At 35.7% G+C, this 15,646-nt stretch overlaps 1 protein-coding gene across 3 annotated transcripts in view; it reads right to left on the bottom strand.

Annotated features, from left to right (window-relative positions):
* The window catches only part of MICU1 (mitochondrial calcium uptake 1), a 224,373-nt gene that overhangs the window by 125,422 nt on the left and 83,305 nt on the right, over positions 1 to 15,646 (bottom strand). For 2 of the 3 annotated variants that reach the window (XM_074382370.1, XM_003928615.4), the window contains exon 5: positions 15,480 to 15,523. In XM_074382370.1, coding sequence (XP_074238471.1) covers positions 15,480 to 15,523 — 44 coding nt within the window. Of the gene's footprint in view, positions 1 to 4,484; positions 4,497 to 15,479; positions 15,524 to 15,646 lie in introns of all 3 variants that reach the window. The other variant, XM_010339272.3, reaches the window with a different exon arrangement.

Genomic DNA, 15,646 nt, shown 5'->3' on the forward strand with positions numbered 1-15,646 from the left:
TGAATTTGAGGCAAACACACATAAATTACTGTGCAACAAATTGGAAGGTGAATGCTTAAGATACTGTAAACTTCACTATGCCAGAAAGCAACTCTCTTTTCAGTCCCAAATCTAACCACCTTAGCTGTGAGAACAATTCCAAATACCTGGAATGCAAATGTTTTTCTATCTCATTAACTAGATGGCTTCAGAGAAGATGGTACAAATGAAGATGTTTTTAAAAAAGTGGCAGATGATTTGATTAAAAAGCAGTAATAAAACATTTTAAAAGTCTACTGGAATGGCATTAACTTTAAGGAAATAATACAACTTTGCTGAAAAGGTTTGTTTTAATCCTCAGTATCTGATGAGGTATTATCAAAACTCTAGAAGAGGAAAATCTTCAACTCTACTATGTTCTACTGTATCATTTCTACATACTAGTTTCAAAGCAGCTTTGAGCAGGAGAATCTATTCTTTATGACTGTTGATTATCTGCTACCTAGATCTAAGAATTTAATTTTGAGCTGTGGTCACTCAAATGGATCAGTGCTAAAAAGAACAGTCAGCAGCAGTGTTGGTTTTAGTCACTTGGGTTATAAAAGATTTCTCTACCACTTAATATAAAAACGATCTCAAGTAAAGATTTTGAAGAATAAGTCAATATAGTGATTTCACCTTCTTTCACTTGGAAAAAAATTTGTATAAGAACAAAATGTATCATAAGAGCAAAAATTAAAGTTTCACTCTGAGGATCACTGTTCACAACCTTGATCTACACTGTTTTAGTAACTATCACCTCTTGGGAAACCTGAGAAGGAATTTAAAATCAATTTTGAAAGCAAACAAACATTTATAGGTATCCCTTAAATGACCACTAAAGACACATGAAGAACTTAAACATTATACTTCTCATAAATGGATGTGACTGACCTCAATTACAGGTGTTAGCATTTCATTTGATTTACTGTCTTTAGTAAATGCCAGGTACTGTGCTAGGCATTTTATATTTGCATTATCTCTTTAAGTGCTCACTGTAATTCTGTGAGGTAGGTGATATTATTACCTGCACTTTATAGATAAGAAAACCAGGTTTAGAGAAGTTGAATAAGTAGCCAAAGGTGACAATCCCATTAAGTGGCAGGAGACTCCAGAGCCCAGGTCATGAATCATTATATGTTACATTGATCAACTGCCCAGAAACACACTGGGTATCTATATGGTTCACAATTTCTGGAAAATCGGACTGAATATTTTTGAAGTAGTTAACTATCATAAAATATTTACCTTAGGGCTTAGTTTGTATCTGCTAAGTTAACTTGAAGTTGAAGAAGAAAGTCCAAGCCAATCATATAAGTGCACATTTTTTAAAGCTTTCACTTATTCAGGTATATTTCAATCATTTTGAAAATGTGCATCACTTCAAGTGTAATATTCTTTATACTTTTAAGTTAATAAATGTTAGATTAATCTGTAATTGGTGGTGTTTTTTATTCAAGAGAATTTTTTAAAATGCATCATGCCGAAAACAAATATGCAAATAAAGGGCTATCCTCACACATATGATCTACAACCAAAGATCATAAATAGATGTTCAGGCTAAGCTGAGAACCTGTTTTACCAGAATAGAAGGAGAAATAACTTGCTTAGTATATCTCTTACAGAACTTTATTTGTGTGACCTTAAAACATGCTGGAGTATTTCTGCTAAAAAATAAGAAAAAAGAAGTTAGCCTGGAACTAAAGAAAGTTTTCTCATACCAAAGTGAATTTCAAATCTTGTTTTATGATGCAAAAACCTAAAAGATGAAGGTGTAAGAAATGCAATGGTTAGTCATGTTTATGTTTTCAAATCAACAGTGATAAATCAAATGGGTTCATTGATCCCAAATTCAAACACAACATAATCTAAAATAAAAATGGATTTAAAGATATTTTAATAGGAGTCTGAATATTTGAGACAACTAAGTAAACTACACCCTTCTTTGGTGCACTTAATCATTATATTATTATTTATTTCTCAACTTGAAGAGTCAAACATATGGATTAGATGAAAAAACTTTAGTAGTGGTGGAACTCAGAGACTGGAAAGAGACATTATGGATACTCCTCACAGCAGTCTAAGTATTTGACAGCATTAATAATGCTGCATCTGAAGAACAGCATTCTATGCCACCAGGAAAACAAAACAATCCCAGCCTTTCCACAGTCAATAGAAACTTAGCATGCAAAGAACAAATCCCCGCAAGGAAGCAAACAAGAAACAAAATAACTGTTCATTGACCTTTGGAAGCTTAAAGGATTTATACTAGTGTCACCAAAATGAGTGATATTCATAGAACCCAACATAGGTAAACAATTCTCCCACTACCTAAGAAAAAAGTTTATTATTCTTTAATATAAAAAGTTTATTCACAAGATATCCTTAGGAATATAGAAAAACTTGATTTTGAATCCTTGATCAATCAAGGACATTACCTTCAATAGTGAAAGTTTAAAGAAGACTGGTGCTCTTTTGTCACCTAATGTGGTTGACTACTTAATGCTGCAGATTCCAGAGACTTTTAAGCACTTACTAACTGCTGCCTTTCTAATATATTCCTAATTAGTAAGAACACCTATCCAAGTCCAGTCATTTTAAATCTTCAAGCTGTAAGCCATACAATTATTAAAGGAGAGAAAGAGTCTTTTTTGTTGTTGTTTTTGAGATGGAATCTCGCTCTGTAGCCCAGGCTGGAGTACAATGGCACAATCTCAGCATCTCAGCTCACTGCAACCTCTGCCTCCCAGGTTCAAGCAATTCTCCAGCCTCAGCCTTCCAAGTATCTGGGATTACAGGCTCCTGTGACCATGCCCAGCTAATTTTTTGTATTTTTAGTAGAGACGAGGTTTCACTATGATGGCCAGGCTGGTCTCTACCTCCTGACGTTGTGATCTGCCCACCTTGGCCTCCCAAATTACAGGCATGAGCCACCACGCCCAGTCTTGAGAAAGAGTTTTTAGTTGCCCTGTCCTACCATAATTAAAGAAGCAGAAGTGGCTGGCCTCAATCACAGGTGTTAGTATCTCATCTGATCTACTCTTGGTACTTCATATAATGTTTGTGCCATGGCTGTTCTAAAATAGAATTCCCAGGATTAGAAACAATTATAATGGGAGCATCCATAAATTATTATGACATAATTTTTAATGTATTTGTTGGTTCGGTTCAAACGCTGTCAAAGGAAAAGGTATTTAGGGATAATCCATTGTAGCAATAACAGGATGCCTAATTTGACGGTTTGGTAAGGGGACTACTAGGAAACACTCCATTTTTGAAACAAAGGAGTACAGAAATAATGTACTATAAAAATAAACAGCACCCTGTGGTCTTCATTAATTATATCATTAGTTATTTTAAACCAAAAGATTTTTATAATTCAGCTTAATTCATATTTAATTACTATAATTCAGCTTAATTTATATTTTTAAGACTGCCAACCACCAGAAATGTGAGAGTAATATTTTAATGAATACATTTTAATAATTTATAAACTACCACGAAAGAGCCCAAGCCTTCAAAAATCAATTCAAAAGGTACTTTTAGGAGTGTCCTTGAAGATCTCCTTTGCCAGCCTATAAGTATATACTCTTTTCATGGTTTTTTCCAAATATTTAGTTGCTTTTCCAAGTTAAAGTAATCGATTAGCTCAGAAAAGCAAAATAATAAAGTCTTTCTAGATGTTCCATTTGTTTTCCCTCAAGCCATTTTATTGAGCAAAGTGCAACCAAGCAACTGCTTATTTGTATTTATTATGTATGAAATTTCAAAAGAAAAAATACTAATTTTTAACTTGAAGTTACTGTTGTCTCATCAGTCCTGTTACAGTTCAAGTAGGAACATAACATCCCAAATAAGACTTTTCTGTTTTTGTTTTAGAGATAGGGTCTCACTCTGTCACCCAGGCTGGAGTACAGTGGCACAATGATAGCTCACTATAACCTCCAACTCCTGGGGTCAAGCAGTCCTCCCACATCAACCTCCTGAGTAGCTAGGACTACTACTATTTTTAAGTGTTTTCATAGAGATGAGGTCTTGCTATGTTGCCCAGGCTGGTCATGAACTCCTTGACTCAAGTAATCCTCCTACCTCAGCCTCTCAAAGTGCTGGGATTACAGGCATGAGCCACCAGGCCTGGCCTCCAAGTAAGACTATTTAAGTGACCCAATTAATTAATTATCTCTTACACTTAATAAGAGTGATTAAAACAACGTTTCTTAACCTTTTGTGTAACATACAATGTTAAAAATTCCTTTTAAATCATGCTGGGTATTAAATTCTCAAGGACTTGTGCAGTGCTTGGATTGTTATATTCAAGTATGTTAATTTAAAGTGACAGGAACAAAATCATTCTGAAGGGAGCAGGGGAAGGACATACACATCATGCACGGAACCTTTGTTCCTGAAGCATTACTATGGGTTTTGGAGCATTAATTAATTTAAAGCACATGCTGCTGAGTCAGTACCTGCCAGAAATCCTAATCAGGAGATGAGAAAAAGAAAAAACATTGACATTGTTTGATTATATGAACAAACCAATCAAATATACATATCACAAAACATAATATACAAAGAAACAATTAAAACCTATAATAATATCACTGAACACCTGGAAATAGGAAATGAGGAATACATAGAAATGTTTTAGATATCATCTGCTAGGCACAATAAAACAAAACAAGGATGTCTCATTACCATTTCATGTACATAATATTTTTTTAATTTCATGGCAAATTAGTTGCTTTGCCACTCATATTAATATATATGCAATCAAATATGGATGAGTTCAGATAATTAGTAACTAAGGAAGAATACAGAATGGCTCCTTAGAAAAAAATCTCCGCTAAAATTATGTTGCATTAAATAAAGTGCTATCCACATTGGTATTAAAAAAGAAAAAACAGTCATTATGAAGGCTGGCATTTGGACAAGCAGTTGTTGTTAGCTAATTTAGCTGGGTACCACTCCAAAATATTTCCAAATATTAAACGGTTTTAAAGATTTTTTTCCATAAATAAACTTCAATAACCATGAAATAAAATTTGACCTAAATTTACTATCCTATTCTAAGCACACTGAGTAGCATTACAACATTTCTTGACTGAAAAATAGATGGTATTAGCAATTTACAAGCCTGCAGCTGAAACTTATGTGACAGAGCCCAAGGGATTTTACAGCTCAGAAATGAGATGAATAACTGTGAACACAGGACAACTCAGAAATGTGAAATCGAACTGGAGGCCTCTCTTTAGGTAATGGACTAACCAGGGCCAGTTGTTCATTGCAGAAATAGCACAGGAGATTTTTTTTTTTTTTTTTTTTTTTTTTGAGACAGAGTCTTACTCTGTCACAAGGACTGGAGTGCAGTGGCCCAATCTCAACTCAATGTAACCTCCGCCTCAAGTGACTTTACTGCCTCAGACTCCCATGTAGCTGGAATTACAGGCGCCTGCTTCTACACCTAGCTAATTTTTTACATTTTTAGTAGAGATGGGGTTTCACCACGATGGCCACACTGGTCTGAAACTCGTGACCTTGTGATTCACCTGTCTCAGCCTCCCATAGTGCTGGCAAGAGCCACTGCCCAGGTAGCACAGGAGATATTTACAGCTAATTGAACTGGGAAGGAAAGGACTGTAGAGAGAACAATTGTGCAGAGGGTATACTAGTCTGCAGCTTTTCATGCAAACCAAGAAAGAAGTTCATATATATGATAACAGAGAACTCCTTTCATAAATTGGGTAAAGGGCTCAAAGTCATGCACAACAGCTATAATTTGTAGCCCTAGTTACTTTACCTATTGTCCCAATTTTACTGAGAATGTAACTGACAAGAGAGGTTAACTGGTCTCTTGTTCAAGGTTACCCATCAACTATGTGATAGAGCCTATATTTAAATACATGACTGTCTATATCCAAAGTCCACATTCTTCATGCCACTCTATTACACATAAAGAAGTTCAGCAATCCACAACTATGTTTTTCATATCAATTCAGCATACTTTATAACATCTACTAACCATTTACACACAGCTGCCAAACAGAGCACTGAGATACTCAAAATGGAAATGCCTTGGAAAATATTTCAGATACCAAAGCCAGATTTTTTTTTTTTTTAGGGTTATGGTGTGTAAAAAAGAACTAAATTTGCTAATTTGTAAGAGAAGAGAAAACTGAGGAAATGTTTTTAAAATAATTTGAAGAACTTTGGATGGGAAAGAAGATGGCAAAATCTGTAACTAAAAATAAAACAGAAAATTCCAGCAGGTGTGAAAGGATAAGAAATCTTGAATTTGTTCCTCAGTTCACTTTTGTAAGTTAATTACATTCCTTTTATATTTGAGATGGAGTTTCCTCTTGTTGCCCAGGCTGGAGTGCAATGGTATGATCTTAGCTCACCACAACCTCTGCCTCCCAGGTTCAAGAAATTCTTCATTCTCAGCCTGCTGAGTAGCTGGGATTACAGGTATGCGCCACCATGCCTGGCTAATTTTGTATTCTCAGTAGAGACAGGGTTTCTCCATGTTTGTCAGGCTGGTCTTGAACTCCCAGCCTCAGGTGATCTAGCCGCCTCAGCCTCCCAAAGTGCTGGGATTACAGCTGTGAGCCACCGTGCCTGGCTTTTTTTTTTTTTTTTTTTTTTTTTTTTTTTTTGAGACAGAGTCTCACTCCGTTAACCAGGCTGGAGCGCAGTGGCGCAATCTTGGCTCACTGCACCTCCGCCTCCTGGTTCAAGTGATTCTCCTGCCTCTGCCTCCCAAGTAGCTGGGATTACAGGTGCCCACCAGCACACACGACTAATTTTTTTATCTTTAGTAGAGTTCAGGTTTCACCATGTTGGTCAGGCTGGTCTTGAACTCCTAATCTCAAGTGATCTGCCTGCCTCAGGCTCCCAAAGTGTTGGGAGTATAAGCATGAGCCACCGCACCCAGCCAGTAAATTAATTACATTCTAGATTTTGCTTGTCTAAAGACTATAATGAGCAGCTCCATCCAAATGATGCTATATTTAACATATAATTAATCATTATTTGAAAGAGTTAATAAATTTAGTTTATAATAGTAAATTGTAGAGCCAGGATTCCAAATTCTCTTAAACACTACATGATACCACCTTTCTTATGTCTAATCTAGTTGCGTTTATGACCTTTTAAAAATTTTACTACCTTACCTAATACTGTGTGCTCAAAAGAGTAACCTTGATTACAATTAGCAAAGACTCAAGTTTTCAAATACAGATGACAGTGCTCATTTTAAGAGTAATGGCTTAAAAAAAAAATTGACAGTACTTCTCAAGATGCCAAGTGGTGCTTATGGTATATGAAAAAATAATGGAGCCAATAACAGTAAAATTGATATTCTGATTTTTAAATTCAGGTATTAAAATTTATATAGCTCGTATTTTCTTTCTTTAAAATGAAGTGTTATGTGGTTTCTCAGGTTAATATGAATTTCTAGGTGTACTTTATCACTTTTTTTTTTTTTACAAGAAAATAGAATTCAAAACTTTATCAAACCAGAAAAGATTAACTTCAACTCTTACCAAAAAGAATGTGAAACATCAAGGTTAGTTTTTTGAGCCAACAGTATTAAGTAAGGCAGGAAAATTTTTAAAAAGGTCATATACACTGCTGAATTAGACATACAAAAGGTGGTATCACATAGTGTTTAAGAGACTTTGGAATCCTAGCTGTATGATTTTAGGCTAGTTACTTATCTTTTCTGTACTTTCTTTTTTTTTTTTTTTTTTTTTTTTGAGAAAGGGTCTCACTCTGTCACCCAGGCTGAAGTGCAGTGGTGCAATCTGCAGCCTCTACCTCCTGGGCTCAAGCAATCCCCTCACCTTATCCTCCTGAGTAGCTGGAACTACAGGTGTATACCACCACACCTGGCTACTTTTTGTATTTTTTGTAGAGAAGGGGTTTTGCCATGTTGCCCAGGCTGGTCTTTAACTCCTGAATCGCAGCCTTCTAAAGCACTGCAATTGCAGGCGTGAGCCACCACTCCCAGCTCTTATTTTCTTAATCTGTAAAATGATAATAAAAATAGCTAAGATAGTGGTTGTGTGCACTAAATGAGTAATTATGTGTAAGCCTGGCACATAATAAGCACTCAAAAATAGTATTATTCATGATAATTCCCACAAGACAAATATAGTCAAGCATTTTTCATTTAGAAATTTCACTTTTCTTTTCTTTTTTTTTGAGACAGAGTCTTGTTCTGCCACCTAGGCTGTAGTGCAGTGGCGCCATCTCGGCTCACTGCAACCTCTGCCTCCCAGGTTCAAGCATTTCTCTGTCTTAGCCTCCCAAATAGCTGGGATTACAGGTGTGCACCACCATGCCTGGCTAATTTTTGTAATTTTAGTGGAGATGGGGTTTCACCATGTTGGCCAGGATGGTCTTGAACTCCTGACCTCAAATGATCCGCCTGCCTTGGCCTCCCAAAGTGCTGTGATTACAGGCCTGAGGCACTGGGCCTGGCCCAGAAATTTCACTTTAAACCAAAAAACAAAAAACAAAACAAAACAAAAAAAACAACCAAACAAAAAACACTGACAACCGATGAGTGAAAACGGGATTTTAAAAAAGGGTCCAATCATCACTCCCCAAAGTAACATGTGACTTTGAAATATCTGTGAGGAACTTCTGGCTTTAAGGAAATAACTTTCATTCTCTTGGCATCTGTTACAGTGTTTTTAAAGCAAGAATTTCCCTATATAAAGAAAACAGAAATGGTATATTCCATTTTAAAAATGGTATTCATAGGGCAAATGAAAACACAGTTCATAAGAAAAACTAATAAAATTATATTGACATATTCATATTTAGCCAAAACCCTGACTAAATATATTAATTAACCAAGAGTTCCTATTTGACTGGTTTCAGGTCTCTGGAAGCCAAGAGAAAGGAAAAGAAAGATGTGGCTAATTAGTAATGCAGAATTACATGTCACATTATAACCTGTTATCTAAATTTGCCTAGAATAGTTCAAATAAATGTGGAGACTCATCAAATCCTGTCCCAGGAGACTTTTAGTCCCTATGTCCTAATTTATATTTCCTCGATCTTCGATACATTTAACTCTTAAAAGACAGAACATTCCTTAAAACTTACTATATATGTCAAGGAGTAAAACTACACTGGACCTTATTCTAGGGTCTTACCTTATCTGAGAAATAATTACAACTTGAATAAAGCACCAAGAAGTATTACATAATAGGAAAAAAACTGTGTTCATATTCCCTTTAGAGGAACCAACAATTTCCCCCAAAAGGAATCTTATTTTAAAGTTCCATTCTTAATATTTTCAAAAAGACCTTTCACCTAGTAAAAGTAAGAGCATGTAGTAATATTAAAGCTTTGATTTTCAACTATGACTTCCATCTGTTCCTCTTCTAATCATATTGTCTGTTATAAACACTATAAGAAATTAGTACTTCTCTTTCTTGGTTTTGACTATACTTTTATCTCTTTACAGCTAAATGTAGATAATATTTCATTTTTATGTAAAATGTTTTCTTATTCCATGTGAACAAATATTCTTGTAGGTAACATAAAGGAGGTAGAAATAAAATACATATTAATTCTTCCAAGTTGGAGAGACCATCAAGGTTCTGAGGGGACTGTAGTTACAAATAATGGGAAAAATTCAGAGGCAGTATTTCTGAAAAGTACAGGGAGCGGTTGGGGGAAAGGGAAATCAATAGGTAGAAAAGAATAAATTTGTTCTCTAAAAAAAAAAAATACATTGTGGTATGATGATAACGAACAACTGGTTTCAACAGACAATTTTGTTATTTGAAAATAGGGCATAAACTGTATAGTTTTTAGAAGAGATAAGTAGGCTGCAACAACATTGTGGAAATTGGTATTCCTTGCTTAAGAAACCTTTTTTTTTTTTTTTTTGAGGTGAAGTTTCGCTCTTGTTACTCAGGCTGGCGTGCAATGGCGCGATCTCGGCTCACCGCAACCTCCGCCTCCTGTGTTCGGGCAATTCTCCTGCCTCAGCCTCCTGAGTAGCTGGGATTACAGGCACGCGCCACCATGCCCAGCTAATTTTTTGTATTTTTAGTAGAGACGGGGTTTCACCATGTTGATCAGGATGGTCTCGATCTCTTGACCTCGTGATACACCCGCCTCGGCCTCCCAAAGTGCTGGGATTACAGGCTTGAGCCACCGCACCCAGCCAAGAAACAATTTTATCTATACCATGCAATTTCTTCTGTAACTTTATAAGAAAACATGATGATGTCTGATGTGGAGAAACTTGTCTATTACATGTAATAGAAAAAGGAAATACAAACTATAATTTCTATCTTCGGTTTGCTGAGGAAAAAAGAGGTAAGAGGAAATGGGAAAATAAAGAAGGCTACAAACCACTTGAATAAATCATGTAAATAAAAGATGGCAACTAAATGATTACATGAACGAAATCATGAACAATAATGTAAAATAAAGGCTCCACTTCAAAATAATTGCTTTGCTTTATAGGCCAACTAGATGGTAATATCATAAAAGATGATAAACAAAACAAAGAAAAACTATAGTTTTCATTAAAGAAATAATCGAAAATTCATGAAATGACTATATTGACAAATCATTAGTAAAATACATGGATATCAGGGGAAGGTGCATTTTTTTTTTCACAAGAAGGATTCAACACAGGAAGGTGCATTTAAAAAGAATCTATGACAAATTACATTAAAACAAAAGCCAGTCGGGGTGGTGGCTCAAGCCTGTAATCCCAACACTTTGGGAGGCCAAGGCGGGTGGATCACCTGAGGTCAGGAGTTCGAGACCAGCCTGGCCAACGTGGTGAAACCCTGTCTCTACTAAAAACACAAAAAAATTAGTTGGGTGTGGTGGCAGACACCTGTAATCCCAGCTACTTGGAAGGCTGAGGCAGGAGAATTGCTTGAACCTGAGAGGTGGAGGTTGCAGTGGGCTGAGATCACACCATTGCACTCCACCCTGGGTGACAAAAGTGAAACTCCTTCTCAAAATAATAATAATAATAAAAGTCAGAACATATTTTGTATTACAATCTCTATAATGCTAATAAGCTATTTATAATAATAATAATTTTCAAATGTCTCCTAAGAGAAAATCCAAACTCTTTCAAGATTTGAAGTTTTAAACTTTCAAACCTAGTCTCATATTTTAAAAATAATATCATTTATCTATGAAACATATTCTTAAAACCAATGGTAACCATACCTGTTATCATTCTTTATTCAAGGTCTATGATAGTAGATGGTTTGGAAATGCAACTGACCATGCAAGTGCCAATAATAATGTATTTCATAACTTTTCTACAAGGGAAGTTGCCAGTATTCTAAAAGTATTAGTATTCATTAACATAAAGTAATAATGGGGTCTAGAAAAAGATTCACCTACAAATTCAAAAGCTGCTTAATCAAATTCAGTTTTCATTCACAATCAGTTGAAATAGTAATGTCTCATTTACTTCTTTTTTTTCTTTTCTCATTTACTTCTTACAGGGAATTTTCTAGTTAATTAGACAGATCAGGGGGGAAAAAAAGATATTAGCAAAGCACAATTATCTGTCAATAACAGTTGGGACACTCTTTCCTATTTTGCATCTGGAGGTTCCATTATTCAGGTACGAATTTAAAACATCCCAGGAAAATGATATTATTTTTACATTTTTTCTTACTTTCAATGACAAAAAGGTTGACGTTTAATTCAATTAGAAGGCTGTAAAATAAGCTAGTGTTTGTTACTGGTCAAATTTTGGACTTTGTTAAATGGTGTGCTAAAAGTTAAGATAATGGGGGCTAAGACAATAGGAGTAAATAATTATTTCTCTAAGCATTTAATAGCTAGTTTATCTTCCAAATTAAAAAAAAAGGGAGAGGGAGAAAATTACCCATTTAAAAATCAAAGCAAGTCTAAAAGAAAATTCCTCTTGGATGTTTAGCTTTCTAACTACATTTCTGGCCATAATGCATAAAATGTACTATAATATCATTACCACACGAATCTACTTTTGAACAGAAAATGTCTTAGTATTTGTGTATTCTAGAACCAGCTACTTAAAAATTAAGATTTTCTGAATGAGAGAACAAAAGAATCACGAAGATCTAAAGAAAAATGAGAAGACCAACAGTTGAGAAAGTACTGACAGTTACAATTATCACGGGAAAGCCTTCATACATAACAAAAAACCATGGAAAACTTTTAAACTGATCAAACACTAAATGAATCTGGCACTCCTTCATTACATAAGGCTTTATTTATTTTTTCCTTTTTTGTTTTTTGAGATAGAGTCTCACTCTGTTGCCAGGCTGGAGTGAAGTGTTGTGATCTAGGCTCATTGCAACCTCTGCCTCCCAGGTTCGAGTGATTCTCCTGTCTCAGCCTCCCAAGTAGCTGGGACTATAGGCACCTGCCAACACACCAGGCTAATTTTTGTATTTTTTAGTAGAGATGGGGTTTCACCATGTTGACCAGGTTGGTCTCAAGCTCCTGACCTCAGGTGATCTGCCCGCCTCAGCCTCCCAAAGTGCTGGGATTATAGGCATGAGCCACTGTGCCCAGTCTACATAAGGTTTTAAACCAGTATAGAAACTACTTTCTTAAATTTCACATGAAATAATTTATAAAGACATAAATTTGTAAAGATATAAACCATAAAAAAAGATCCTATTTAAGAAGCCTAAACTTGGCCTAAAACAAGACCTCAAGAATGTATTTGAGGGAAATTAACAAAGGATTTAAATGAAGAATTCAATGTGCATATCATAAGGTAGATAAATCAATTCTATACCTCCTTCGATGAATCTCTAATTTCTCTTTCAGAATCTATGCTCCTTTACCGTAAAGTCAACATTCATATGCCTGCCTTTCATACAAGTCATACTTTCAAACATACACTGATATTCCTAAATCTTGCCTTTCCTATTCCAATTTTAAAATTAATGCTTACAGTTCATTTGCAACTATAACCTGTTAAATCTGCCTTCCAAACACAAAAACACTGCCATTTTTGTCACCACGAGGTGGGTACTCAAACACTTTTATTGTATTTTTATTCTTGCTATTTTATTTAAAAAAAAAATGAAAAGCAGAAAAATACTAACAGCAAGAAATGTAGAGCTCATAGATTTAATACAACAGAAACAATGATGAAGCTCATCAGTCATGCCAAAAGCTGCCAATTCTTTTTTTTTTTTTTTTTTTTTTTTTTTTTTTTTTTTTTGAGATAGAGCTTCGCTCTTGTTGCCCAGGCTGGAGTGCAGCAGCACGATCTCAGCTCACTGCAACCTCTACCTTCTGGTTTCAAGCGATCCTCCTGCCTCAGCCTCTCAAGTAGCTGGGGTTATAGGGACCCAATACGAGGCTACATGTTGGCCAGGCTGGTCTTAAACTCCTGACCTCATGATCCGCCTGCCTTGGCCTCCTAAAGTGTTGGGATTACAGGCGTGAGCCACTGTGCCCACCCAAAAGCTGCCAATTCTTAGGATCAAGTAGACCAAATAGTTACTGGGTCACAACAGGAAAAAACTGAAGAGCATACAGGAAACATGAGTTATCATTACAGATTTTATATTTGAAAAATCTCTAAGAACGGAAATCCCCTTATAACGCATTAATCTGTTGTTCAGCTTGCACATATTCAACTTCTTTGTATGTTTTCAGGTTTATACATATGTATACAGGAGAGGAGCAAACTCTCATGCTACTATGGTTTCTTTCAGTGACCAAAAAAAGTTATTTGTTAAAATGAATTTGCTGTAAGTTCTTACTGACTTAATGAGTCAGACCTCCACCAAGGAACATGTGATTGACTACTGTAATTTTTTGCAAGTCATCATTTATTGTTTGCCTCCTGTGTGCCAGGCCTATGCTGGACTCTGAGTGACACAAAAACAGGTTAAGATAGGGACGTGACCCTCCAAAGACTCTGAAATCAGAAGTGCTGCAGTAAGTCCTTATACTGGATAGGGTACTTTATTATAGATAAAGCAGAGACACCAGGGATCAGAGAAAAGATGAAGCTGTCCCAAAGCAGAGTTAGGACTTTGAGCCTAGGTCTCCTAAAATCTAGTTTAGTGCCCTTCCTTTTTGATCATTCTTTTAGAATATGTGACTTTAAAAAGAGGATATTCACAGATGGAGGCATTTTAGGCACTGTGCCACCTTAATGGGAAAGATAATTTTTAGGCAGGTACCTTAGTTGAGATCTCTCAAATCTTAAGGCAGCTACTCATTATTTTCACTTGTACAAAAGAGCTCAACACTTATCTCACCACTTTACCATGATATGGAGTTTTATGTAACGATGCAGGAATTGGCACATTTCTGCAAGATCAGTTTCTACTAACCCTGACCTCTCCCCATCTAGACCCTCTTTTGTGATCCTGCCTTTTCCAGCCACTCCATGATTTTCCTTCTGACTTCCTTTTCATTGTGCTTTGTAGAGCCATGCCTGGCTCCTTCTTCTTTCTGAAGTGCCTTCTTTATCCTGTGTAAAATTGACCCTTTACTTTTCTTTCTGACCCTGTGTAATATTTTCTTTTTGGAGAATTTAGCCTGAAAGGAAAAAACACATTTGACTGCTTTATGAGATAATAAAACTGAAAGGCTCATTTTCTATACCTAAGAATAATTTGTTAAATTATTTATTCAGGTATAAATAATTAAAAATAAATACAGTGCAAACTTACAGGCAAATTTGGAGTTGTTCTCATAATTATTATAAAAGCAATACAAGGACCTTTGTAATTTTCTAGTTAAGATTACTGTGGCCAGGCGCAGTGGCTCATGCCTTAATCCCAACACTTTGGGAGGCTAAGGCAGGTGGATCACAAGGTCAGGAGTTCAAGACCAGACTGGCCAACAGAGTGAAACCCTGTCTCTACTAAAAAATACAAAAATTAGCTGGGCATGGTGGCTCATGCCTGTAATCCCAGCTACTTGGGAGGTTGAGGTAGGAGAATTGCTTGAACTGGGACCAGGGAGACAGAGTTTGCAGTGAGCCGAGATTGCAACACTGTATTCCAGCTTGGGCTACAGAGCGAGACTCGATCTCAAAAAAAAAAAAAAAAAAAAAAATTTATTGCTAAACACTATCTTAAAGTCTGAAGAAGGTCAAGTCAGGGAAGTGTTTTGTAAGAAATGCCAATACAATATTGAGGGGCTTATTAATCTTCATGATGGCTATTGAGTTAACATTTAAAAGTCAACAGATACAAAATTAGCCCTTAATATATACAGTAGGCACTACATGAGAGTTACCTTACATAGAAAAATATAGAACCTTCTGCTTGATTCTTTCAGTAGAGGCATATGAAGGTACAGACCTCCTACCCTAAGCATGCTCTTTTGATAAGATAAATAGGTATTCAGTGATTTCTCACATATAACTATAGAGAAACTTAAAAGTCTTCTTAGTAAAACAATAGGATATATGTATAAAAGTGTCATAGTTTGCTTACCTTTCCATCAAAGCGTTTTATTATATATTGATCCAGACCCAAGTCTGTAAAAGAAAGGGAAAAAACATTTAGCCACTGATTATAACTCAAGTGAAATATATAAAATGACAGCTCTTGGTTTTGTTTCTAGTCATTCAATTAAAAGTACAAAACATTTATTCAAAGGC

Source organism: Saimiri boliviensis, chromosome 12 (assembly GCF_048565385.1).
Source record: "Saimiri boliviensis isolate mSaiBol1 chromosome 12, mSaiBol1.pri, whole genome shotgun sequence".
Taxonomy (NCBI): domain Eukaryota; kingdom Metazoa; phylum Chordata; class Mammalia; order Primates; family Cebidae; genus Saimiri; species Saimiri boliviensis.